Below are 27794 nucleotides of genomic sequence, written 5' to 3' on the forward strand. Positions count from 1 at the left end.
CTCTGTCGAGCCACACTAAAACCTAATGCATGAGCTTATCGGGATTCCCACTCCCCCATTATTGTTCCAGTCACATGTCTACGGGCTTAGTCGGGCTTTCGAAAGAGTAGTCCACCGAGTTAGCAATGCATTCCTATAACACTATCAGACAGTTAAAAAAAGAAGGTATAAAAATGTATGGCGCAGAACCAAAGACGTTACCTTTTTTCAAATTCCACGCATTCTTATTTTATTGTTTAAAACCTGAGGCAATTCAACTCAACTGTTGGATTGTAAATGCCCGTGTGTTAGGCTACTAAAATGTGGACACTACAATGAAAACCTTTCACATTTCACTTACCTTAGATGGCAGTGCAAAGACCAGCTCTGTCTCAGGAGATTCGCTCTATGAAGATTGTGTGTCATGTGTATGCAGTGACAGTCCATTCTACACTCACACAAATGCACACACGCACACACGCGCACACACACACACACACACACACACACACACACACACACACACACACACACACACACACACACACACACACACACACACACACACACACACACACACACACACACACACACACACACACACACACACACACACACACACACACACACACACACACACACACACACACACACACACTATCTATATTGACCAAGTGTGGACTAATATTTCTGGTGTAAAAAACATAATGGAATAGAAAATGTACTGTTAGTCTTCTGTTGTAGTATCACCGCAAATGTGTTTATACATTTTTAAAGAATTTGCCAGGAGGGGACTTCTTGAGCAATATTTACATATCAAAGAGGGCACAAACAAACAAACACAGACACACACACACACACACACACACACACACACACACACACACACACACACACACACACACACACACACACACACACACACACACACACCCCGTAGCATACATAGTTGGATTAAGATGGATAACCACATTCACAAATCCACAAATCAAATTTAAAGTTAGGTGAACATAAACAAAATCAAACAAAAACAGTGTAATCAATTTTAAACTGATGTTCTTTACGCTGTCTCCACATCCTGCGCTCTGAGACTTTGGGACTGTCTGAGACACTCAGGAGAATCAAGCAATCAATGAAAGATGTGCAGCTTCCTTGTTTTTCCTCTATCAATCAAACCACCACATTCTTATGCGTGTGCTTAAAAATCCAAGCTCAGTTTAATGACTTGTTTTTTTTTATATATATATTTATATATTATTCCTACAAATACATGGTTTTCAGCACTTTGAAAAACGTTCACTTTCCTCAGTAAACCAAGAAAGCTAGAAATATCCTACGGTGAAAAAAAAAGACAAAAGACAACAAACGAAAAATCACAAAAAAGACATGTCAATAACAATCGAATGAAATTAAAAAAACAACATCCTGTACAAACACTATGGCCCAATAATTTAAGAAAATAGTGTCTCTAGAACGTTCATATTGCTTTGTACCTCCACTGACCGGGGACACCCTGTGCAACACCAGGAAGTTCACTTGGCGACCACAGAGGGCGCCACATGCCGTAGGTGGCATGCAGGCGTAGCACGGAGACAGAAACAGTCATGTTTGTGTGGTCGTTTCACGTGTCGTCTTTCTCTCTGGTTGTTTTGGCAGTTACAATACAAAGACAAGGGATGGTCACACTACAGTACTGCACTCCTTATGAAACCAAGGATGTTTTTTTTACTGTTTTGTCATAGCTTCACCATTATTACTCTCTACAGCATTATTACTAGAACTATCACCGTCACAGATACACCGAGTGCATCGTGTGTTTGTGTGCGTGTGGAGGAGTTCATCCAGCTTGTGTGTGTGTGTGTGTGTGTGTGTGTATGTGTGTGTGTGTTTATCAGGATCAGTGTTCAGTGCTCGGAGCTTGTCTTCTCAAAGGAGAAACTGGGAAGAGTCAATAGCTTGGCGTTGGTGTTGGGGTTAGGCGAGCCTCCGTCCTGTCCCGAACCCTCTCCCACCGCCAGGTCAAAGGAGTCCTTGGAGTCGCAGGAGGGCGCTCTCCTCCTCAGGCAGGTGTCCCGGCCGGGGAGGGGAGGGGGCATCCCCAGTCCACCCAGGCTCTGGTAGAGGCCCGACTGAGGCTCCAGTCCGTCGGGCGGGTCTACGGAGATGCAGGGCGGGCTCATCTTCTTCTTGCGTCGGGGCGAGGGCAGCAGCGAGGTCTGAGTGGGCATCTGGATCTGCAGGCTGTCGGCCCGCGATACGATGCCGGATGAGGTGGAAGCGGAGGCGGAGGCTGTAGTGCTACTGTGCTGGGGGCTGGACTCCGCAGACGGGCAGACCTCCACAGAGTGGCGCCGCGGGTCGTCCAGCCAGGACTGAGGGCGTGGGCCGGGCAGGAGGGCGCTGCGGCCCTGGGTGTCCACGCTATGGAACCTCTTCAGCTGCCTGGGACACGGACTCCGGCTCTCCTTGCGGCCCGCGTAGCCAGTGAAACCCTCGTTCCCGCCGTCGCCGCTGTCCTCCGCCGTGTCAGAGGACAACCCAGCGCTCAGGGTGATGAGGGACACCTCCCGGTCCACTGAGGGATCCTCCTGTACGTGGGGCCTGACTGGTAAGGGCTTTGGGGAGGCTCCCGGTGTGGCAGGGACCAGGCAGAGAGCTGGCTGCTGCTGAGCATGATGTGAGCACGGTGAGGGAGAGGTGGAGGAGGAGGAAGAGTTAACGGAGGAGGAGGGGGATGGAGAGAGGCCCACAGAGGCCACGTTCACAAGTCCTTCAGTACTCTCCCCTCCGTCCGAACACAGCGCCTCCTGAGAGTCAGTAGACACAGCGACCTGTGAGTCGGTGGCATGTAGGGTGAGGGGGAGGGGGGGGGGGGTGTAATATGTAGGAGACAAGGGAGAGGAGATGCAGGTAAGGATCAGGGAGGGTGAGAGTGGGGAGACTATCAGACTTGTTTCCACTGAGCAGCACAGTTTAGTTTGGCACGGTAACCCTAGATCTGGCTTGCGTTTCCACTGCCAACAATACCCTGACTTAGTAGGCAGGGTTTATGCCGGAGATACAGTATATGGGTCAGAGCCGCTGAACTGGCAGCTACGTAACTATTGTGACATCGTAGCAGCGGGACACAGTGTAGCCCGCTTGTTAATTCAATGAAGAGGAAAAACAATAAACAAAGAGCTGCGCGCAAACATCTTTCCCTAAACACAAGACTCTTCACACCGAGGCGTCCACACGCAGTGGTTTGTCTTTCGCGCAGATATTAGGATTCTGTCGGCCAATCAACACCCCTTTGGGACCTTCTGGGACGGCTTCGTACCCCAACGAAAGGATGAAAAAAAAATAGGTGTAGCACGGTTCACATATTATGGTCCCCTTTCCCAACTTTTGACAGTGGAAACTAATAAATAAATGCGCGCCGAGCCGCACCCAGCAGCACCGCTCAGTGTAAACAAGGCTTTATTGTGAGGAGATGAGGATGCGAAGCTAGTTTGGGTCAGAGTTCACGGTCTGGCCGGCGTATTCCCAGAGTTCTCACTGTGCTGAGCAGCGTGGGGTTCAATTCAAATTGTGACATTCTTCCATGAACTTTAACATGGCAACAAAGAGCAGAGGTTACACTGAGTTACTCAGTGGCAGAATTCCATATTAGGATTTGTCAAAAGTTAGTTGGGTAAACAACTAATGACATTTATTGGTTGTATTCTTTTGAGTTGTTTTTTATTTTCTTTCTGTTAAGTGCTTCTGTTGAGACTGAGCCAGCATTTTGTATTCACATCTGATAAAAATTATTAATAAATCCCCCCTCTTCGCTAAAAGAAATATTACTGCCATGTTGAGCTGTATCAGAAGGACTCTGTGAACCCACAACTACTTTGGAAGCCAATCCTGATGCAATTCGCAACTTACACAAGCGTGATGTGGAAACTTAAAAGCTCCAAGTCACATACACTGCGAATGGACTTCTTGGGTCCGGCAGTTCAACTAATATTGAATTAGAAATATTTGGACATATATTCATAGATTCAATCTGTTTTTAATGAGAGTGAAGGAGTAGATGTAATTTAATTTAATAAAACAAAACAAGTTTTTTAGAATGCAGAGTGTTTTTTAAATCTTCAAACATGTCTGAAGGGGGTCTTCAAAGCCAGACGGTACTGCTGAATTCATCAGGGTCTTAGCTTTCATTTGAGATGCTATTTGTTTGTGTACCATGAAGTTATTTGAGCGGTTTCAATGGAAATGTGGAGAGTGGGTTGACTATTCGGATTTTGATATTTGATAATTAATTGGTCTTTGGGTTGTGTTTGGTGTGTGTAAAAACTTATATGTGCTTGTAGCGGAGGTTCTCCTGTTTAATTTGATGTGCAGTATGACTATTTCAATTGGGGGACCCTGGAGTTTAAGAGGATAAACTATAAATAATTGATTTAAAGTAAAAAGAAATATTGGCAAAGTTTCATGATGATATCTGAGGAGGCTTACTCTATTCTCCTGCAGTGTCTCGCGTTAAATCATGTCTGGAAGGAAGGAACTATTCCCAAAAGGACTTTGTCTTTGAAAATCTTTCCCCCTTTGTTGCTGTGAAAATAAATATGAAATAACTTGTTACAACTCTGTCAGAGGAGGTTTCCAGGTAGTAGGCATCAAGTGACAAGAAGAATGTTTCCAATGTTGAAGCTCATATCTATTGATTTTGGAAGGAAAGTGTCCGCTGCTTTTTTGTGGGACAGAGGGACTCTGGGCTAACAGTCGCCGGCTGACACAGTGAACCCTGAGCCAGACAACCTGACCCAGTGACCTTTGACCTTTCACACAAAACCCTGTAAACCGTCAGCAGCGCGGCATATAGATCAATGAACCAACCAACTTCTTAACAGTGTTTCCTTGTCAGGCCAAGAGTCAGAGGGTCAACATAGTACAGTATGTAGCTACTGTAGGAGAGGAAGGGTTAGTAAGCACAATGGTCACTAGAACTCATTAAATGAACTCATAGACCACAGAAATCAATGGTTTTCGACTAGAATTGTGTTGAATTAGGTCAATTCAAAACAACTAGAATGTATAGAGAGGACGAGGAGAGGAGGCATGCATGAGTTTTAGTGCACAGCAATTTTTGTGAGATGTTTGGAGTCGTCGGCTTTCCCCTGTATAAGCCTCTCAACGGTAGGACCACAGTGACACCTAGTGGTCAAATATATCACTATGGGAACAGGTTTATGCACTACAAACATCACAGCTTAAAATGTAGTGTTAACTGGAACAGCACTACTAAGTGATCACCCTGTCAGACCGCTTGAAGCAAGCGCAACAGCTACTGTACTGTGTCTAATAGCTGAGTAGCTTTCAAGCACTAAACTAGTCAATAGAAAATCACTTTTTCTATTGTAATGCTCTTTCACTTTGGTACTGAGTGTGTGTGTGTGTGTACAAAATAGCCAAATGACTCGCTGTTCTGTAGTAATCCCCTGAGTTGTATAGTTTATAGTGTAGTAAGTGCACTGCAAATAGAATCTATGTCTGGCTTGAAATACATTCTCTCACCCGGCTACTGCGAAATCCACTGATGCAATGATACACCTAGCTGCTGCCACTTTTATAAGAGTATAGAAGGATTTAGGTTTCCTAAAGGCGAAGCTACCTGTTCCAGAGTTCCAGATGCTTTGTGGGTGATGGTCAGCAATCAAAACAAAATTAATGGGTGACAAAGGGGGGAAAATAATGAGGGAAGCCTGTGTGTGTGTGTGTGTGTGTGTGTGTGTGTGTGTGTGTGTGTGTGTGTGTGTGTGTGTGTGTGTGTGTGTGTGTGTGTGTGTGTGTGTGTGTGTGTCTTGGAAGGTGAACATGTAGTCCAGTGTTTTTGAAAGGCCCAGTGGTAGCTAAAGTTCGCTGGTTGTCGCTGTTTCAGAAACAGGAGTATCTGTGTTTGAGCAGGAGCTCAGGGTCGGGCGGTTTTTGGACCAAACTGTGCTGAGGTCAGCCAATTAAAGTGTGTAGAATGAGATTAGTCAGCAACAGGTGGGGAAAACCGGCGAGAAGAAGGGGAGAAAGGAGGAGGGGGAAGAGAAGTGAAACTGTTTATTGCAACCATGCAACCAGTTAATAGATTATCTAAAGCAGTTGTCATGTGCAGCAGTGTTTTAGGGTTACGATTGAGGGGTCGGAATCGTCTATCTATTCATTTAACCATAATAATTAGACAGTAGGCAAACCAAAATGTCATATGATAGATATGAACTTGATGCCTCTAAAGCTCACAGCAAACTGGAATACTTCAGCCCTTATATGCTGAAAAGTTTAAATTATTTTATCTGTTAAATTTAAAAAAAAATATATTTCCAAAAAGGTATCAGGGCCCTTAACATTTCCAAGGTTTCTTCATTATGACTTTTTCTCTTAAAATATTAAAATTTTATCAATTTATTTATTTACGCTTTCCACCCCTCAATAGCGGCCCTTATGGTCTGCTGTAATATTCATATTTTTTTTCATTTTCATCAACTACGCCGGCAGCTTCTTGTGACTACTAGTGTTTTAATTAGTAAAATTAAGGGCTGCTTCCTGAAAGTGAAATCATCAGTCGGAACCAGCCTAGAGGGCGTTTTCCAAAAGCACAATTTTCAATGATCTAAAAACTCCCTATTCCACTGTTTTGGTGTAGACGGAAGGCCATTGTCAATTAGTATCGCAAATAATATTCTGTATTGAACAGGCAGATCCGATTCGACTGAGAACATTCAGAGTCGGGGGGGGGGGGGGGGCAGCCCTTGTAAAAATCAGCCTCTGTAGTTTTTGATATGAAAATAAAAACATTCCAGATGCAGACATGGACGATTGTGAATATGTGTGTGATTTGGTCACCTGTCTGCGGAGTGTGCGGCTGAATGTGTGCGTGCGTCTGGGAGGGGGTAGTCGCGGTATGCTCTCCGAGTCCGAGTGGCTGTGGGGGCTGATGGGTCTGAAGAGCTCTGTAGGAACGGTCAGCTGCTGGGAAGACTCCTCCGGTTGGGATCGCACCGAGCTACTGGAGCCTGCACCCAAACAAACAAGCACAGCATACCAATACAAGACTGTTACATTTTGTTGAATTGTAACCTGTTACTGTGCAATGACAATAAAGTCAATCTAATCTAATCTAATCTAATTTTACAGAAATTGCACTGGTTATCAGAGGAAATAATACTTGCAACTTCCACAGGCCAATGTCAATTCCCTTTAAATGTACAGTGTATAATAATACCAGAGTGTTTGGCGGCATCTAGTGGTGTGATTCTAGATTGCAATGCTTCCTTTCGCTAACTCTTACCTTTGGGAAGAATTTACAGAAGTTGAGGTGGACTTCAACGGACAAGAAGCTAAGTACTAAAGATGGCGTCATCCACCACTGCCTCAAGTCTGTATCAGGTGAAGATGTATTAAGGTATTTCTTCTATAGTACTTGTTATTTGTCTTCCAACAGGCGCATTTTCGGCAGACACTCATACAAATGCGTAAGGCTGTTCACTGTGCCTTAGATCATACTAATGCATAATATATTCCATTTCTACTAAGTCTGGTCTGAAAAATACCGAGACATTCTACACATTAGCTAACATTAAATCAGCGCTGTGTCACTGGATACCTGATATGTGCTGGGACCCCTGGGTCTGTGCTAGAAGCTGTGCTGTAGGCGGGGCCGGCTGCAGGGGGAAGAACATGTAGCTGTCGTTGGGCAGGGAGTGTGTGCGTCCCACGGTAGGCTTCCTGACGCTCAGCAGGTTCTCCTCCAGTGGCTCCCCATGATCAAGCTGCTCTGGCTGGGGGGGCAGAGAGAGGAGAGTCAGGGTGCCTCTGGAGCTGGAAGGACTGGGAGGGGTGGGGGATGGGGGGGCTTCTCTTTAACTCAAGCACTCTTTCCAACACACTCACAGCTGCTGTCTTTCTAAAGACACATTACAAACAAAGAGGCAGTGGTCATCGGCGTACACAGAGAGCAGACAGGTGCTTTGGACGTTGGAGTTGACTGCCACAGATCACAGAAACCAGACACACGAGGTAGGTAGGGCCCAACTGATATATCGGTTGATTACATTTTAAGTTTTCTGAAACATATATCTATTTATAAAGAAATACATTGTGTTTGCATTCCTTGATTATAGTTCTACATTTTTTGACAAGGATTTTAAATTTTTCCTTTATTTATCCTTGAAAGATCAATTGAGGGGTGACCCTCATTTACAATGATGTCAAGTAAAAATGAATTGAAGGTAAAACATTTTACTGCTGTAGAATATTTAAATCGTCAATATGGTGCAGGAACTTTTCTTTATTGAAATATGCTTTGGCTAAGAGAAATATATATATATATATATGAGTGTTACAAAATATGTCGAAATAGTCGTGTTACTTTCTACGTAAAGCCTGCTTCTTGATTGTGTGTCAGCTGTGGGCAAGTGTCCTGCAGCCCGACCCAATACAGAACCATCTACAGCATTCATCACAGAGAAACTGGAAGCTCCAGCACATCCCCCCCGTATCAAACACGTTACAACAACATGACAGCTGTGAACACTACTACCACGCCATAGGACAGATGACGGTACACACCACAGACCGATAGGAAAGACGTGGACCCACATGTAAAGCACATAGGAGAAAGACAGAAAACGGAGGAAAAAGTACAGAAGGAGAGCTTAAGGACAGAGGTTACAGAGAGACAGGAGAGAATAATTATAAGAAGAGTAATAGGAGTAGAGACTGAGGAGAAAAAACTGCACACTGGCAGGCGAAGAGGCGCACTACTCTACTGGACTGGAGAGTTACACACATTAGGCTGGAAAGGTGGAATGAGAGAGGGACGAGAAAGTCGGAGGGGCACACAGTAAGGTTCACCAGGGTCTTTCAACGCCTCTTGTCCACCATCTATCTCTTCACCCCCCCCCCTTCCTTTTCTTAGCGATTGGTCCAAGCACAATCCAATTTACAGTGATTTCATGTCACAATGCTGGCCAGGGGTTCTGAGTGATCATATTTAAATTGATCCCGCTGGAATGTGCAGCACGGGGCCAAGGTTACTAGTTAGGCATCAGTTGTAGTTTCTTTCCACAAACAACTACAGACCCATATACGAAGGTCCTAAAAAGTCTTACATTTGGATCCTGATACATTTGAAAAAAGTTAATTTCCTAGCCTGGTGTGTGGACAAGCAACTGCAGGACAGCAATGCGATCATTAAAGGAGTTACACTGGTTGCTAATTATACCCTGACAGCCGCATTTCATGTCATTTATTTTTCAATTTAGAGAGATGTCCTTCTCCTCAATGACGAAGTGCTCGGGTATGGGATATGGTAGAGGAACACATAGATTCACTTTGGGGAGGATGAACACACAAGCCTCAATGCATTCTGGTGTGTTCCTAAGAGACAATAATGGATGCGGTGCGATGGATAAGAACGCTTTCATTTGAAGCAGTGCCGTTCTTTCCATTAAGTCTATTATATCCTATGCACTATTTTGCTCATATAATGACCACTTAATGCAGCTCGCCGCACTAGTGTGTAGACCACAGTGTGTCAGCCAATGAGGACATTAAGATGTGTTCATGTATGAGCACGTTATAAAACTTTATTCGATAAGTCTGTCATTTCCTGGTAATCTCCAAAGAAGTTTCCTGGAAAGAATTACGTAATATGGGACTAGTTTTAGACCAAGTGGAACATTTTTCTGATGAAGACAATGGAGTTCAGTCAGTTGTGTTATGTTTAAAAGAAGCAAAAGGTTCAACTTAATCCCAAACTACTATTCATTAATCAACCATTTATTATTATTATTGGATACTCTATTCTCAATATGTAAAATTGTAACTTTTCTATTGTACATATTCAGCTAGCCTGCTATGCACTAATTGAGGGTTGACAGTTGGAGGGTCACCAACTATCAATTAGAATTGAAGTGTAATAACTGAACACTGTCTCCACTGCCCCTATAAGTAATGACAAATTACAACGTTGTTTCGAGGAACTTTCCTATGAATTCGGTTTCATGTAAAAAATGACAGGAAAGTATTGGACCCTTTATAATAACGCATGTACATGTGTTCTGGAGCTGAAGTATGAAGTCATTGACAACATGTGGCTTGAGCTGTTAAAGTTGGAAATGTGTTCATTCAAGGGCGTACGCAAATTGTTAACGGGCATTTGATTATTGATTATTTCAATAATTTCACTCATGTCTGTCTTTATGTCGAGTAATCATGTTCATTCCTAAATAAAACAATAGCCTCTTTAAATATTTTTGATTGTGCTGGGACCACAGGTGCTAATTAGCTTTTTTAGCTAATTTAGCATTAGGCTGGTTTCCCTCCGATTACACCCCCATTGTGTGAGAGTAGCGTGGGGGGACAAGTGGCTTTGGAAGGGCCCCCGGGGAAAAAGGTTTACACCACAAACTACTGCAAGAGCGATGGAGAAGGAGAGGGAGAGAGAGAGAGGAAGAGGAACTGTCAATACATTGCATTCCAGACTGGTTAGAAAGAGGGGGTTAATATCGTCGGGGGCCGAGTCGTCTGTCAGTGCTAGGGACCAGGATTTCTCAGAGGCCAGAGACAGAGCTTCCATCTCCGCTAGAGGGATCTAGGCAGGGAGAGACAACGCCTGGTGAGCAGAGAGAGAGAAAAAAACACACACACACGTACGATCCGTGCAGCCCACACAAATAAGGACGCTAACAGAGAAATACACGTTTGAAACAACATGTATAATGGAACTTGAAGTACTGTATAGAGCAAAACAACAAGAAAAATAGACAAAGGGGACATGTACAGTATAGGCTGGAAACCATATGAGAACTTTTACTTCTCGCCCTTTAGACTTTTTGAACTGGCTATTACACACACTCACAAACACACACACACACTCTGACACTCACAAACACACATACAAGCACGCGACCACACACACACACACACACACACACACACACACACACACACACACACACACACACACACACACACACACACACACACACACACACACACACACACACACACACACACACACACACACAGCCAAAGCCAAACGCGATGCAAATGGGACAATCACACTCTTCCCCTGAAACAAACGAGCCGGCAGGAGTAGGGACATTTTTTTAATACTGTCTGGATTGCATTGTAAAAAGCAGCTGCCTGCACAGATAAAATGCTGAATCCAAGATGCCAGTTTGGAGTTAATTCCCATCACACATTGCTGCACTCTTGCAGGGCTTGGCTTCAGTCGGTACGGTGCTTAGCATCCTTTAGCACTGCTGGTTTCTGTAAGGAGAGCTGTTGTATATTTGGCCTCGTACCTGCTTAACGAGGGTGAATGCTTTCTGACAGGCAAATGGGGCCGCAACCCAATGGAAAACATTTTCTGCAAACCAGAGGGAGGGACGGTGGTGGTGGTGTATGGCGTCTATATAATGCCATTTCAAAGCCATTAAGAGCTTTTAGAAGATGGGGTTTTGCGATGCTAATGTAATTGGCCAAAATCTGCCTTCAAAAAGAGCAAATAATTAGGCACCCAGATGCATTATTCAGCGACTGTGTGATCCATAGCTCATTGATTGAGCCATTATACTCTGCAGACATGGCCGTCAAGAGTGGGATCACTCAGAGGCTCCAGAAATGACTTTGGTGGGTTCGCTGCAACCGTTTGGCAAAGTAGGGATTCACTTTGGTAAACACGCACACGCACACACACACACACGCTCACACACACACACACACACACACGCACACACACACACACACACACACACAAACACACACAAACAGAGTCCTGTGGGGGAGACAGAGGCTGCCCAAGCTGACCAAAAGAAGCTGCCAGGCATGAATGGATGTAAGTGAGCGAGGCAATGAGATCATAAATGAGGCGGGATATGACGCACTGCACTGTGGTGGGTAACAGGCCTGGTTGAAAAAAGGGAAACGATATCCAGTGTGAAGGAATGCCGGTGCAAAAATGGTGATGGCTGTAGGGCTGCATATAAAACACATAAGAAGGCTTTCAATTGAAGTTGTCTCGGTAGTATAGACTTCTCCACAACTGTCTTCCACTGCGAAGGCCAGGGGTTTCTGTACTCTATAACAAACGTTAACCCATCTTTAAATCATTTGGTGTGCTAATGAGTCATAAAATCTTATTATCATTAAAACAGGTGGTAAATTCGGCCAGCAGCGGTGATATAACTTCCACCTGTCCTCTATAAAAAAACTCCATTCTTTTAAAGATTTAACTGAGCTCATCTCCACGCTCAATCGGCTCCATTTAAAGAGTCAGTTCACCCAAATTAAGACACCTAGTTTTAGTTCTAGTATGGTGGCTGCAGGCGTTATTCAAGCTTGTGCATGATTTGATTTATCATGTAAATCAAAGTGTGATTTATTCTAACTTTTAATAGAAACTCTCTGTTCTTTTTATGTTCATTTGTGGTGTCCAACAACCCATAGTCTAGTTAATTGGACCTACTAAACAGACCACCCCAGGGATACCATTTTCAACAGAACCTTAACACCAAAACGACATCAGTGCGCGGTACAAACTATCCTGGGGGAACATGATGAATGGCCACATCAGTGCACCAACGCACTAAATCAATACACCCAAATAATGTTTCTGCAAATCAGAAATTCACTGACTCTTAGATTATATTCTCTCAACAACACATTTTCAGATGCAGGTCAATAACATTCTGTGTCGGCTGCTCACAAGACTGGAAAATTAAATTTAAAATGGAAATATGTTGCTGAAGAATCTTTGTCCCCACGGATCACATGGATGATCCACAAAACACCACCAGTGTAAAGTTTTCATAAAAGGGACTATTTCTTCGATAGAAAGTAGATCCAGTGATCTTTAACATGCCATTATAAAATTATGTTAGCACAAAAGCAATGACAAAAATGATTCCATTTAACTTAATAACATTGGGATTACAGGCATAAATGCCATAGATGATAATAATAACACTAATTTACAAAACGTGATTATCTGTGATTTTAGTGAACAGACCCTTTAGAGACTTATTTTAGTCCCCGTGCAAAACTGCATTGAAACAAAATACTTTAAAGCTAAAGTGCGTAACTTCTGTCGCCTCCATGAGGAATTCTGAGTAAATACAACAACACTGACTGTGCATACATGAGGTTAGCCTTCTGTGATTCTTGGGATTTTTCTGAGGTCCTGCGCCAGTGTCAGGGGGTGACAGTTTGTAAACGCTGCCATACTGAGAAATACAGAGAGTTTTCTGGAGCTGATAGTCTTCATCAGCTTTGTGTCAACTCGTTTGGCGATGGCTTGTATGTATCCGACATTCATTCAATTGAAAAAAAGTTACGCACTATTGCTTTAATAAAAGTGGGAATTTCAAATTTTTAGTTGATCAAAAATGACCACAATACTTGTGCAGCCCTACATGTATGAGGGAATTGTGATGGAGGAAATGGAGGAGGGTGAGCCAAATCATTCTGGTGGTATTATTGACCTTCTCGTCGCCGCTGTGCTTTCGGGGCTTTGGCGGCAGCGCGTAGAAGTGGCAGATAGAGGCGGACAGGTTGTCCATCAAACTCAACTCTCCCTCCATAGAGCCCTGCATGACCAGGGACACCGAGTCAAACGCCGCCCTCCGCTGGACAAACTTAAGACAATGGCATGGAGGAGAGACAGAAAAGAGAGAGAGAGGGAGGAAGAAGTTGAAAGGAATGAGAGAAGTAGAGACAGTGACATGTTAACAAATGTGGAGAGAAAGAGTGGATGACAAAAAGAGAGAAAGGGAAGGAAAAGAAGACAGTCCATCAGGTAGAAAACAAACGGATATAGAAACACCAACAAGACAAGAGAAACACATCCAAATAGAAGGACTTCATTATCTATCAAACACAGCCTAATCTTGCTTTATTGGAAGCAAGTCCACCATGCCATATTCACTGGATTAGAGATCTTTTGCAATTTCTGCACCCAGACAAAATAAAGTACATCATTAGAGGCTCAACTGACAAGATATATCTCCTATGGCAATCATTTGGATCTGATGTGGACAGACTTAAACATACATCTCTTCCTTAGTACAAGGGCCTAGACCCCCCCCCCCCCACCCCTTTATTAACATGTTCATTTTTCCGTCGTATATTGTCATTACTTAATTTCTGCAATTAACCTCCTCTGTCTTGTTTATTTTTACAAAAATGGCTTCCATTTTCAGTACCCTTTGCCACACTAAACTTTCCTTTCCATCTGCTGGTTGAAACAGCACCGTTGATGAATTGGTCCTGTCGATAATTTTGTATTATACAGTATGTGAAAATGATACAAAAATAAAGTGAAAACAAAACATAACAAAAACCCGCAGTCTTGATTTTTGTCCAAACAAAGTCTTTTAACCGCATTTCTTGTGAAGAGTAGCTGTTAAGCAAACACACATACAGTATACCACTATCTCCTCACCATCGTTCTAGATACTCTCATGTGTTGCCATTTGGTTCCACAAGGGGTCACTATTACACTGCAGTAGAGCCGCTCTCCCACAGAGCTGGGACAGGGATTGCGGCTTAACCACACATGTTTAGAAAGAGCCGCGAGGAAGACAGATAACATCTAGGAGGAGGAGGGGGGGGGGGGGGGGGGGGTGTATAACGATAGCGAGACCTCTATTTCCTATCTCCCCCAAAAAGTCCCCCGCTGTCTGGAAATAGCTGTTGAAGTGAACAACAAGGCCCTGTGGTCCAGCTTTCCCATGGCACCGTGACCTATCCACGACTGGCATGTCCTCTTCAGGGACCGGCTACACACACACACACACACATAGCCACACATGCACACACACATAGCCACACGCGCGCGCAAACACACAGAAACACACACACACACACACACACACACACACACACACACACACACACACACACACACACACACACACACACACACACACACACACACACAGTACAGACCATCCTGATCTGGGTCAGTTTTGATTACACCAAACCATTCATTTGCTTACCCAGTACATTATTGCAATTTTGAATTTGGCATAAACCATGGCAAAGCTGTCACTTTCAAACAGGAGCGTTTCAAGTGAAGAGCACATGTCACACTGTAAAAGCACAGGCCAGTTATGGGCATCTACTGTATACATCCGCTTGTTTGAATTAATGTGAAGAATGTGTCATAAAGATGTCCTAACATGGCCATATCCGCTATATAGTTTTGTTTGTGTATGATTTACAGTAATTACATCGAGACAGTGAAGAGACATTCCTCCCCAAGAACTCCATTATCTTGGATAGCATCCAGCATGCTCAGCGGCCCTCTGAGTACGGCCCAGAGAATAGCAAAGAAATACACTAATGGTTTTGAGCAGAGTGGGAACTAATGACCTGAGACGTTGGGGGTCATCTGACTGGTAGCACAGCCCGGCCCCCAGCAGGAAGTGACCTCAGAGCATCTGTTCTGTCCGTACGGATCATTGAAAATACAGCAATCTGTCCTATAGACGTTACCTTCAAGTGTGGCTCAACTTTTATTTGTGTTAACATCTAAACGTCTTAATCACATGGAGGTCTCCAGGTAATACTTTATCCTGTCTGAATAGTGCTATCGGATGTGCTCACCTGCAGCGGGGGCTCCAGACATGACGGTGTGTCAGCTCTGAAGTCTACAGAGTCTCTGGTTATATCGGCAGTGGGCGAGTCCATAGGACCGGCCCTGTCCTGCTCCCTGTCCCCTCCTCCTCCTCCTCCGCCCGTGGACCTCCAGGGTGACCCCCCAGCACTGGAGCGGTCCATGCCCAGGGCCAGGGGGTTGAGCTGGGGCGACCTCAGCGCTGCGTCCCCTCCACCCCCACCACCTCCACTTTCCAACAGGAGCCGGTTCTCTAGCTCCAGCTCTGCCTCCAGCGCCTCCTCCTTGGCCTCCTTGTTGCTCTCCTCCAGGTGTTTCATCAGGACGGCGATGACCACGTTGACCAGCACGAACTGAGCGGTCAGCACAAACGACACGAAGTAGAGCGGAGACACCACCGTGTTGTAGCAGGTGGCGGTGGTCTCTTGGGCGCAGTCTCTCAATGTGTCCTGGTGAGAAAAAATCAAACGTGAAATGAGTACATTATCTAAAGCGCAGAAAGCTCTACAGCCAAGCCATAGGGTGCAATTTCTATACATGCGTAACCTTAAAGGTGCAGTTTCAGAAGACGGGTATTTGTTTACATACTGTATGGAGAGCCTGTAGTTAGGTTACCAAACATACTTTCTCTGCATGTAATTCTTCAGTATTGAATGAGTCTATCATCATAAATCCAAACTGAATTATTTTGAGGAACCTGGACCCAAACGTATAAGACTAGAATATGTTTGTCAACAAAACTGTGGGCCCTGCTGCTGTAAACAGCCATAGTGAAATGGTTAACTTTCAGGAAACTTTCTAAACTTCAAATCGTGTTCCAGCAATCTTATTTTCCCATAAATACGTTTGTTTATCTAGTTATGACAATATACCTTAGGGAATGTTAATTTCGCTGACACACCCAGAGTTATATAGTGCACCTTTAACCACAGTATGCTCTGAGTTTCGTAAAGGTCGTGTTCATGGTATAAAAAGGACATACAAATTGGACATGAAGTTAAGTATCTGGTGTGAAAGACAGATGCTCTACTTCCATCCATTCTATCCATCACCATGACCTCCACAGCCCCCCCATTACATAAAGGTCAAAACACTGAACGTTGGCATTGGACTGCAATGTGCTGCATAATTATCTCATATATAAACATGATTTATGGGGACACTGGCTAGAACAATGTTAAAGTTAAAAATAGATACAGTATGTGGAATGTTGGCTGATACCATCCAAAATGAACAATCAGGCAAACAAGTAAAGCAAAGACTAACAAACTATGGTTTTGCTCTGGGTAAAAATTAATACGATTTTTGAATAGAATAGAAGAATAGTGGTGAGAAAAAGCATTGATTTGCAGTCCTCTGCTAAAAAAGGGGGGATAGGCCAGTCCCTTAACAACCATCACATTATCCTTAAACCTCCCTCTTGTGTTCCTGCTAAATGGTCTTCCACACTGTATACATAGAAATGGGGGCTCATTGTGTACATGCATGTTCCCAGGAGCCCAAACTGCAGTGTTGGTTTCACCTTCATTATGCCGTTCCAGTTGTCCCCAGTGGAAACTCTGAAGAGCAGTAGAAAAGCCATCCCAAAGTTTCTGAACGTAGCATAGCGCCCCAGACCTTCACATGGGTGGAGCTCATCGCAAACTGAAAAGTGCAAGAGAGACATTAAAACCTGGAGGTATACTGTATACTGTACCTGCATGTTATTGAAATGAGAAAAACTGTGATTTTATTACTGTGAAAGCTAGTGGCTTCAATTAAATAAATTAACAATTACAACAAAAGGGTTTTAAGAAAGCAATTTACATCGGATAGATTAAACCCCACAGAGGGGATAATTAAATTGTCTGTGCGTGGCCTGTTTGTGTGTGTGTGTGTGTGTCTGTGTTTGTAAAAGTCCTTACTTAAGTCACCAAATAGCTCCACTCCTAGCGCTGCAAAGATGAAAAACAGCAGCATGAAGAGAAGACCCAGATTCCCCACCTGCAGAGAGATGCACGCAGGAGAGAGAGAGAGAGAGAGAGAGAGAGAGAGAGAGAGAGAGAGAGAGAGATCAGAAATTTCTGAAAAGAAAAGAGATTCAGCAATGGCACTGTTTGAAAAACAAATGATTGGGTCTTGCTTGATCTTGAAACACTGTTAACGAAGGCCAAGCAGTATTTGTTATTGAATACATGGGGAAGCTGAGCAAGAGCATCACCATTTATGCACCTGCATCCATGTTTGCTGGATGTGCGAATAGACCTGTTGAAAAGTTGTTTTTCAAACAATTTCAAAAGAGTTTTAGGTGGTGAATCTGCCACTTGTATCAGAACAAACTGTGTACGTGCCACGCAGACATGAACTCCATTAATGAGTGACATATCTGAAGACAAAATATGAAGGGCTCTAATAATGCAGCTGATCCTGGACTTAAGAGTGAAAAAAGAGAAGGGGTTTACGTAATGATAAGCTTGAGGGTTTGCTGCTGCTGGCAACCTGCTGACACCCCCGCCATTCCCCTATTACCGGATTTATTAATTAGGAACATTTTTGACAAGCTCCTGGAGGAATTGGAACAAGGCTCATTCTCTCTCCGAAACACAGACAGGGGGGGAAGCGTCGAAAAATGCTTTGAACATAGAACATGAGTTGTTTCTTTCTCCTAATTCCAAACCCTGCGGAAGTCGTTCCAATTTATCAACTTTGCCAACACTCTCAAATCCACCCACCATGTTTCTAAAAAAAAAAAAAAAAAAAAAAAACCTAAGCCACACTTACTTCCCCATCACTGCAGGGGGGCTGGTTATGTAAATAAGGATATCTAAGGTTGTCAAATAAACTCAAGGGAAACCAGAGCACCATGAAACAGAAGAATATGTACCCCCCAAAAAGAAACAATGCCTCTGGGAGGTAGTTTCAGTGTTAGTTAGGGATCTTCCAGGGAGTAAAAAAAAAAAAAGATTAAGGAACATAGAATTCAGTGACTTCCGTGGATAACATTTATCGGAGCTAACTGTGTTGTACCTGAGGCAAGGCTTGCATAACGGTGTCCAGCAGAGCTCTCATCCCCACCGCCATCTTCAAGAGCTTTAAAACTGTGGGAACACACACACACACAAAAATGAAAAAGCGTCTTACCAATAATACGTTTGTTCAGCCTTACACAACAGCACATTGACTTGGTCCATCTCAGCTTCTGTGCAATTGAAATGTCTCAACACTTTCCTAACTATGAGACTCATTTCTGCTCGGTGAGTGTGAAGGCAACATTTCCCTTTGATTGAAAAAAACACTAAGCTTTCAGATAGCATGATTGGGGTCATATCTCCCTGATTGGGGTGGCAGTTTGATGAGGTCACTGGCAAGGTGATGGAGGGTCACCAAAGTTAATGATAACGACATAATGCATCATAATGAATGAAATAGTAGAGAGGCAAAAAAAACCACATGACACATGTTTCACCAGGAGTCTCTTGTCCCGCATGGACGAGAAAACAAAGTAAGTTCCTGGTCAATGACGTGGAAAAGTAATAACATGCACATTTTAGTTTTTTTTTGTGTAGGTTAGGCAAATGTGGAATAGCTTGTTCATTTGCAACATTTACTAGAGTGCAGGGGCAGATCTTTTAAAAACATTTGATGAAGAAAGGTAAGCCATTTCGCCCCCGCTTCCAGTCTTTGTGCTAAGCTAAGCTAACTGGCGGTTGACTTTACCCTTATACTGTATTTATGTTATTTTTTATCTTAAACTCTTGGCTAAAAGCAAACATGATATTACATATTTCAGTTAATATTTCCTAATATGTTGAACTATTCCTTTGAGTATGTGATATATCATTTTGAAAGTTAAATGTATAAGTGGGCTATGCATAAAATATAGACTGTATGAAAGTATTAAGCAGTAAAACTAAACTATATGATCACATGAATCACTGTTCCCAATACTAAATGCCCCCATGGAAACGTGCTGGTCTAAGGTCAGATATAAGGATCCAATCAAACAGCCACTGGAAAGCTGCCACAGCTATACACCGCATTGTGAACATGTGGGTTGAAGTTGAAAACCAGAACAATGAAGTCATCAAAATGATTTTCAGCAATCCTGGCTATCTGCCCATCCTATCAAATCAAACTTGATTTTTCTCCTAGGGGGGTGCTCGTGGTGTAGGCTTTGAGTCACGCACGCACACACACACACACACACACACACACACACACACACACACACACACACACACACACACACACACACACACACACACACACACACACACACACACACACACACACACACTTACAATTACCCACTAGAGCATGTGCTTGTTCCTTGTCTCTCCTGTGTGACAGTAATCGATACAGACTTCTGTACTTCTTCTTTTATCACTGGTTCAGTCTTTAGACAGAGCAGATGCGCCTCCCTCCTGCCTGGCCTCATGTCCACTGTTCACCCTGTTAACCACACCTCTGTCTCCCTCTCAGCCTACTGCTCTTCTTATCTGTAATTACCTGGACAGTAATCAGCCCCGAGCACACCAGGCCCTGTTTAGCTGCCCACTTCCTCTAATTCCCTCCTGTCAAATACAACCCTGCCTCTGTAAGGAGGGGCACTGCAGGCAAAAACACCATTATTTCTTCAAGCACGGGTCAGTTTATTACAGAAGGGGTTCTTCATGTGCGGTTAATTGTGTGATTTATGATACATTTTCTACTTAAAAAACATAATGAAAATGGCGTTCGAAAACCTGTAAATAATATTTTTTTGGATTTATAAAATGGAAAAAAGGGGCTGCATCCAAAATCTGTTGTGTAAAAAGTTTGGACACTAATAATTTGAACAAATGAAACAGGTTTTAACCCTGGCTTCATCCAGCATTTAGATTTTAGTTGTTTTAAATCGATGCAAATGTAAACCTAATTAGTGAACATATTTATTCAACAATGTCTTAAAAATGTGTAAAACAAGATTGTTTACATGTAAGTAATAGACTGGCAAAGTTTCATGATGATATCTACAAGTTAAAAATGTTACCCTACTCACCTGCAGTGTCTCACTCACAGATCAACTTAACTGCGGGTCCCTGTCTCTGTCACCCGCCTACACACCTTTACGCCGTTCATTTATCTCCCATTATCCTCATTGACTTCACCTCAAGTTTTCCGTTGTGGCATCCATTGTTCTTCTTTCCATAGTCTCTCCATCTTCTTGCTATCTATTTGCAGGTCAGAAGATCCATCATCCCCGGTGCCTCCTCCTTTTACTTGGCCTCTCATTTATTCCCTTCATACCTAGCCTCAGTTTCTCGCAGCTTAATTCGCTCCTGTCAAAATGTGTCTTGTCTTTCCTCACCCCTCTCTCTCTCTTTCTCTTTTCGGCACTATAGTGAGTATTTCACATAAATGAATGTCGGTTGAATTCAAGCCACCGCCAAATGAGTTGACATAAAGTTGATTAAGCCTATCAGCTCCACAAAACTCTCTGTATTTCTCAGTATGACAGGGTATACAAACTGGTGTCGTCTCCCCGACACTGGAGCAGGAGCTTAAGAAGCGCCCACGTTTCAGTTATTGATTGTACTGCTAAGAAAAAACCTGGACCTACAGCAGAAGGTTTAAAATCCATACAAAATCACCGCTTGTCTCATGCAGATGCACAGACAGTGTTGTTGTAATTACTCAGAATTCCTCATGGGGGCGACAGAAGTCATGCATTATAGCTTTAAGATGACCCCTTTATGAAATGGATGGTCATAATTTGTACTTTTACTGCGAAAAAACTTTACATTCTTCAACACAGTGATTCACTACATAGGGAAACAAAGTACAGAACACTACTGCACAGAAATAGGAAGTATCAAGTCAATCAAATTTCATTTTCTACACACTGTCTCGATCTACAATATACAGTATATGCACATTTGGTCTATTGTGAATCATCAGCCTTTTATAAAGCCTTGTTATAGGTGGAGACATCATACATTTATTTTTACCTGAGAAATACTCACTTCAACACCTAATCTACTCATCTACCAGGGGCAGAAAACAACATGACCTTGCTTTTTCATTACTTATACTGTAGATGTTTCCTTCATGAAATTGTTCAGTGGCTGTTTTACGAGGGCATTTTAAAAGTATAGTGGCTTGAAAGAGAGCAGAGTGTGCATTTGTCTGTGCGAGCGTGCGTCAGGGAGGGGTTGGGCTGGAAGGATGGATGGATGGATGGATGGGTGGACGGATGGACGGACGGATGGATGGATGGATGGATAGATGGATGGATGGATAGATGGGTAGATGGATGGATGGATGAACAGATGTATGGATGGATATATGGATGGATGGATGGATAGGGGGGGTTTTATTACCTCGTGCGATCCTCAGCACTCTCATGATGCGGATGATGGTGGGGTTGATGGGCAGTGAAGCGTTGACCTCAATCTCCTCCAGAGTGATGCCCATGATGGACAGCAGCACGATGGCCAGATCCAACTGGTTCCACCTACACACACACACACACACACACACACACACACACACACACACACACACACACACACACACACACACACACACACACACACACACACACACACACACACACACACACACACACACACACACACACACACACACACACACACACACACTCATTAGTCTGACTTAAATCGCTTCCTTTCCTCTAACTTTCCTTTATAGATTTGAGCTGCTGTCAACTGACCTCAAGGTAATTTAAGGTAATGCAAAACTCTTTGTTTTTTCAAGCTAGTAAACACTAATAAAAACATACTTGTGAATATTAAATTCCATTTATAACAAGGCTGTCTACACACTGCACCTTTAACAGTACACAGAAGCCCATATTCCAGAAAATGAAGGGACACAAAAGTTTAAAAGTGCAGCTAAAAACACTGACATCAGCCAATGAGAAATGATATACCTCTTTAGTCTCTTAATCCCTGTAAAGATTCTTATATTACCAAAGTTGCTGTTTGGAGGAGCTCATTACCGTAAGAACTTTACCAAAGCTTGAGGGAGATATTACCATCTTTCACTTAAAATGTTAATGTATAGTTTGACATTTTGGGAACTTCCATTATTTTTCTCCTTTGTGGAGAGTAAGGTGTTCAGGACGAGAGCACAGTCAGAAGAGGTTAGCTTAGCTTAGCATAATGAGTGGACACAGGGGGAAACCTGCTCTTTTCAAAAGGTAACAAAACCTACCTAAAGCAGCACCTCTAAAGCTCATTGTATAACGGCATTATGTGCTGGACTTTCTTGGCTGGTGTTCTAGCCCTCACAGTGACAAGATAAAATGTGTTAATTAGAGGTTTTAAAAGGGACTGGTGGGCAGATTTTACTACCTTGGTGCTGGGCCAGTCCAGCTGTTTCACCTTTTCGATTATTTATGCTAATCTAAGCTAACCATCAACTGGCTATAGTGTCATATGAGGGGTATTGATCTATTGATCTCACTTACGCAAAGCCACAAAATGTATTTCCCAAAATGTAAACACTTTATGTGCACTACATGATTAAATGTTGCATTTTGATCTATTCTTGCAACTACTGTTGGTTTGTTTGATTGACATTCGTATATTTTTTTAAATAAAATATCAGACTTTGGGATAGAGCAATGAAGGCCTGTGTTTTGCTTTTGAGGTTTGTCCATAGTTGATTTGTTGATTTGAAATGACTTGTTATGTAATGGCACATGCAAGCCCCCTTAAAAGAGAACAACAGAAGCTGTGCATAACCATAGATAGTAAATAATAGTGTATAACACTGTTTGAACATATTGAAGGGAGTGGTTTGATTTATTCTTACAGACATTTTGAAACAATTTTAGTTTTTGCTGTCGACAGCTGCAGTATTTCATCAAGAAGCGATCCACAAACTTTTTACAACCAGCTGAGTGTCTTAAACTCAGAAGATAGATTTTGTGTGAATGTTTAATGGTCCAGAGTTTACAGAATAAAGCCCAAACTCTCGCCACACACAGTTAACTAATCACATAAATTCAAAATTTAGAGACAGATCATTTTCTGTATGCGCGGGAGCGTGCAGACTGTTCCAGTGTTATGAGACGGATTAAACAAGCAGCTATACTGCATTGTTTGAATGTTAGTATATCATAAAGATAGTCAGGCGCTTTTTCTTTCCCAGATACTGCGACTTGACTTGAGATCAAAGCGTTGGGATCGAAACTTATTTTCCAGCCTGTGTGCAATAAATGCGCGATAAATGAGCAAAATGTTTGGAGCAAAATGAGTTTGTAAAAAGTCAGTGAAGATAATAGTGGGTGGTCGGTCTAATCAATTTCCATTGTTTCGTCACACTTCATTTTGTTACTCAGAGTGTATGAATCCACTCAAGGAAAATCAACTTGAAGATTCAGAGAGATTTTCAAACTCATCCTCTGGGTCTTGGCAATATGTTGCAGTTGCATGGTTGAGAGAGTGTCTAGTGAGCTAATATCAAACTGGACAACGGCCAAATGCAAAAAGGATAATGGTCCGCTCTGGCAATTAGAGTGGTGCCCTTGATGGTGTGTGTGTGTGTGTGTGTGTGTGTGTGTGTGTGTGTGTGTGTGTGTGTGTGTGTGTGTGTGTGTGTGTGTGTGCGTGTGCATATTCATGCTCATGTGATGGGAGGTAGCATGCATTTGTGCTTGTGTGTCTGTGTTTGCACATGATTTGTGCGGTTTCCAGTGGGAAGCCAGGGATTTCGATGCGATGAAATCATCTTAAGCGGTGTGTTTTATGGGTTTTTAACGAGGCCCTTTGTATCATACAGCCCTCAATGTGAACCATCCACCAAAGCACCTTTAAAAAAAAAAAGAAAAAAAATTATTATAAGCTCTCCCAACGCTGCCTCAGATTTTCCACATGAATCAGAGGTTAAGAACGGTACCTTTAACCGCCAATCTATTACAATATCCACCTTCCACCAAAATGTCAAACCCTTAAACTGGTCAATTAAGTGTTCATTCGGGATATCTGTCGGCTCTGTACGGAAGGTAATTAGTGCCACGGGAGAGAAATGACTGACTTGTCCTTGAAGAAGCGTCGGAAGCCGAAGGCCACAAGCTTGAAGACGGACTCCAGGACAAAGATGAGCGTGAAGATGTAGTTGCAGATCTTCAGCGCTTCGCTCAACTTCTGAGGATGTCGGGGTGAGAGATACATATTACATGTTAATAAACCAGCACAGGGATGCATCTTCAGTAATCCAAGTCAGTAAGCCCAGTATGACAGTTTCTGTTACTTTAGCCCAGTGATGCAGTGGCTTTTACGGATTCTCATTTTGCTGAAGCAGTGCCGGAAGACCCATGAAATTATCTATTTTTCTCACTTTTTATCCTGACTCAGTCACACTAAAATGGCTCGCTGTGGTAAGATGTTTGGGGCCGTGCAAATAAACAATTTCGCCTCATGTACTACATAGCTCTTCACATGAAATACCAAAGAGCCCCATATTGTAAACTCTGCCCTCTTCTCCAGAATTAGCCGTTCCATTAATAGATATGGCCTTCCCGTCTCCTCCCTCTCTTTGACAAGGCCATTAGAATCAAAGTGTTACATGTTTGCCTATTATATGGGAGATTTCACATTGCCCAACTGTAAGTGAAAAACCGACCTTTTTAAGCAGAGAGACCGAGAGAGAACCGCTGGTCAATAGGGATTTCACTCAATCCTCACTGGGGGCAATTTATCGACTCACTAGATCCAGTTTGTGATATATCCCTTACTCCCTGCAGTCCTCCATGCTTTACTACCTCCATCACTGGTCCCATTACTACTCCTTAGTGTTCTGCTCAGTTTTCCTTATGCTGGCAATGCTCTCTTTACTGCTGTCTCCTTGTGAATACTTTCTATCTGTCCATCTGACTCCCTCCATGGATCGCCTATTTGGGTGAAATCTAAACTTCCTCAGTTTACCTTTAATTTATAAAGTACAGTTTTAACACATTTCTTTCTCCTTTATTGACCGTTGACTTTTATTGTCCTGGCCTCCATTGGATATTCACCGCTGCCAATTCTTACCAGGCTTTTACAATTCTTATCTCACTTTCATTGCTTTTTCCATTGACCTAATCCCTTTCTCACCCCTTGGTAAAGAATAAATAAAATAAAAAATGTGTTTTGAACCTTTTTTGTTGTTGTTATTATCATTGGCGCAGTTTGAATACCTGACAAAATCAAAGTTCCTCTGAGGCCATACAGCTGGTGTTCCAGAAAGACTTTTCCTTTTTCAACAATTATTCCTAAGACATACATTTTGAAATCTAGACACTGATTTGACTCCAATTATATTTCAATATTCGGTGACAATGTTAAGTGTTCTTTTTTTTACTCTTTCATTTTAAGCAGAATCTTAATCATTTGTATTTACCTGTGTTTAATTGTATGTTTTCTCTGCAAAAACACTCAAAATGATAACATTCTCCAGAATATTTTCCAGTTCTACTCCTTTACTCACTCAGTATCCTCACTTATCTCACTCATCTTAAATCTAAACCATCTTCAATTTAGAATTTTGGATGTTCAGTCTATTCACATAATGAAAAACTAAAAACTTTCAGTACAATTCCCAAATCCACCATCACAACACATTTGCAATTATTATTCAAGGTCAGGTAAGCTGATTTGAAGCCTAGAGCCCCTTCATTAGCCCCCCACCACATCTGACCTTAGGCTGCTGGTAGTGCTCCATGGACATGGTGATGACGTTGAGCCCTATTACGATGGTGATGAACAGGTCCAGGTATTGGCTGGTGCACATCTTGTGGATGAGCAAGCGTGTGGTAGAGTAATCAGAGTAGTAAGGCTTACTCTGAGCTTCTGTTGGAAGTGGGAAAAAGCAGGGGGATGGGGTGGGGTTGCAGGGAGCAGGGTAATGACGGAGTAGGAAGTGGGGAGGGGGCGTTCATAAAGTGAGATAGGTAGGTAATACACTGGGATACTGTACAGTAGACCTGCTGTGTTGAGGACAGGAGACACTGAGGATGCTTTCGGAAAAATTAAAAGTGGTTAGTGAAACATGACAACACCATACCGTGTGCTTAAACGTGTTAGTCACTGAAGATGGTGTTAAGAACATGAGATAAGTTAAGAGAGACAGGGAGTGATAAAGAAAGGGAAAGGCACGTCAGATAAAGCCCAGAGAGAAAGAGAGACTCCAGCCAAGCTCTCCTGTGGTCTGCAGTCTCAACTCATCAAATCACATCTACTCTCCTCCGATCAACAATTATTTAAAGGAATAGTTCAACTTTTTTTGCTACGTATTTGATTCTAAAATTACATTTAGTGCAGAAATGATAAAGTGCTCCATAATTTGGTAAATAATCAAGTCCCAAGAAGCACACAGTACCGTTTAGTGAGTTTACAAAGTTTATCTTTTGACTCCAGGGAGGCAGACCAACACTAACCATGTACTTGAGCACGTGACTTTCGCTTCCCTCATCTCGGGGAGGAGAACATTATGCGGGAGGAATTTCCCCGTAGTCATCCATCACTTTGCTCCTCAGCTCTTTCCTCCACCCACAGAGAATGGATGGATGGATAGGCTGAGAGTTATAAGATGAGGACGAGAGAGGAGGCTCGCTCTGCATGCCACCTTATCAGTGAAGGGCAGGTTCTATGTCCCACGGTAAAGGAAGCATGTGCTACACACACACTCCAAAGGCAAGAGTCCTTTGGGAGTTCGGAACTCTCCCTTTCTGCCCAATTAGCCCAGGTGTGCTGCTGCAGCTGTAGCTGTACCGGGCTGGAACAATTCCCATGGTTTCCCTTATCGTATCAGAGGAACTCGTAGATCACTCAAAGATCAGAGGAGAAGGAAGGAGAGCTGAGCAAGCCAAGTCTGTTAAAAGATCACCCATCCATCCTTGATATTTAACAAATATATCTGTATCTTGTGTGGAGTTTGAAAGTTGTGTCCATGTATCATTAAAGGATGCCATATAAACAAACTAGCTATAGTTGCACAATGGATATATGTGATCCATTGTTTCTGGGGTGTGATCATTGCTATAGTCGTGATATCGTGGCTTCTACTACTTTGATTTAGACTATTGTTTTTCTCACAAGCCCTTGGATAACGTAAAGTAAAAGTAAAAAGAGAAACTTGTAGTAGTAGTAAATAAGGCATATGGCATTACTTACTTTTACTACAAAGTAGTGATGCATAAACATACATT

At 42.8% G+C, this 27794-nt stretch overlaps 1 protein-coding gene across 1 annotated transcript in view; it reads right to left on the reverse strand.

Moving 5' to 3' along the window:
* Positions 1 to 1172: 1172 nt before the first annotated feature.
* cacna1g (calcium channel, voltage-dependent, T type, alpha 1G subunit) overlaps positions 1173 to 27794 on the reverse strand; it is a 161658-nt gene continuing 135036 nt past the window's right edge. The window contains exons 26-35 of the mRNA XM_080048576.1: positions 26285 to 26436; positions 24644 to 24753; positions 21961 to 22094; positions 18626 to 18696; positions 17524 to 17602; positions 17142 to 17263; positions 15610 to 16068; positions 7601 to 7775; positions 6841 to 7010; positions 1173 to 2810 (exon numbers count right to left, since the gene is read on the reverse strand). Coding sequence (XP_079904702.1) covers positions 1884 to 2810; positions 6841 to 7010; positions 7601 to 7775; positions 15610 to 16068; positions 17142 to 17263; positions 17524 to 17602; positions 18626 to 18696; positions 21961 to 22094; positions 24644 to 24753; positions 26285 to 26436 — 2399 coding nt within the window. The 3' untranslated portion in view covers positions 1173 to 1883. The remainder of the gene's footprint in view (positions 2811 to 6840; positions 7011 to 7600; positions 7776 to 15609; positions 16069 to 17141; positions 17264 to 17523; positions 17603 to 18625; positions 18697 to 21960; positions 22095 to 24643; positions 24754 to 26284; positions 26437 to 27794) is intronic.

The sequence above is a fragment of the Ammodytes marinus genome (genome assembly GCF_949987685.1).
Source record: "Ammodytes marinus genome assembly, chromosome: 20".
NCBI lineage: Eukaryota > Metazoa > Chordata > Actinopteri > Uranoscopiformes > Ammodytidae > Ammodytes > Ammodytes marinus.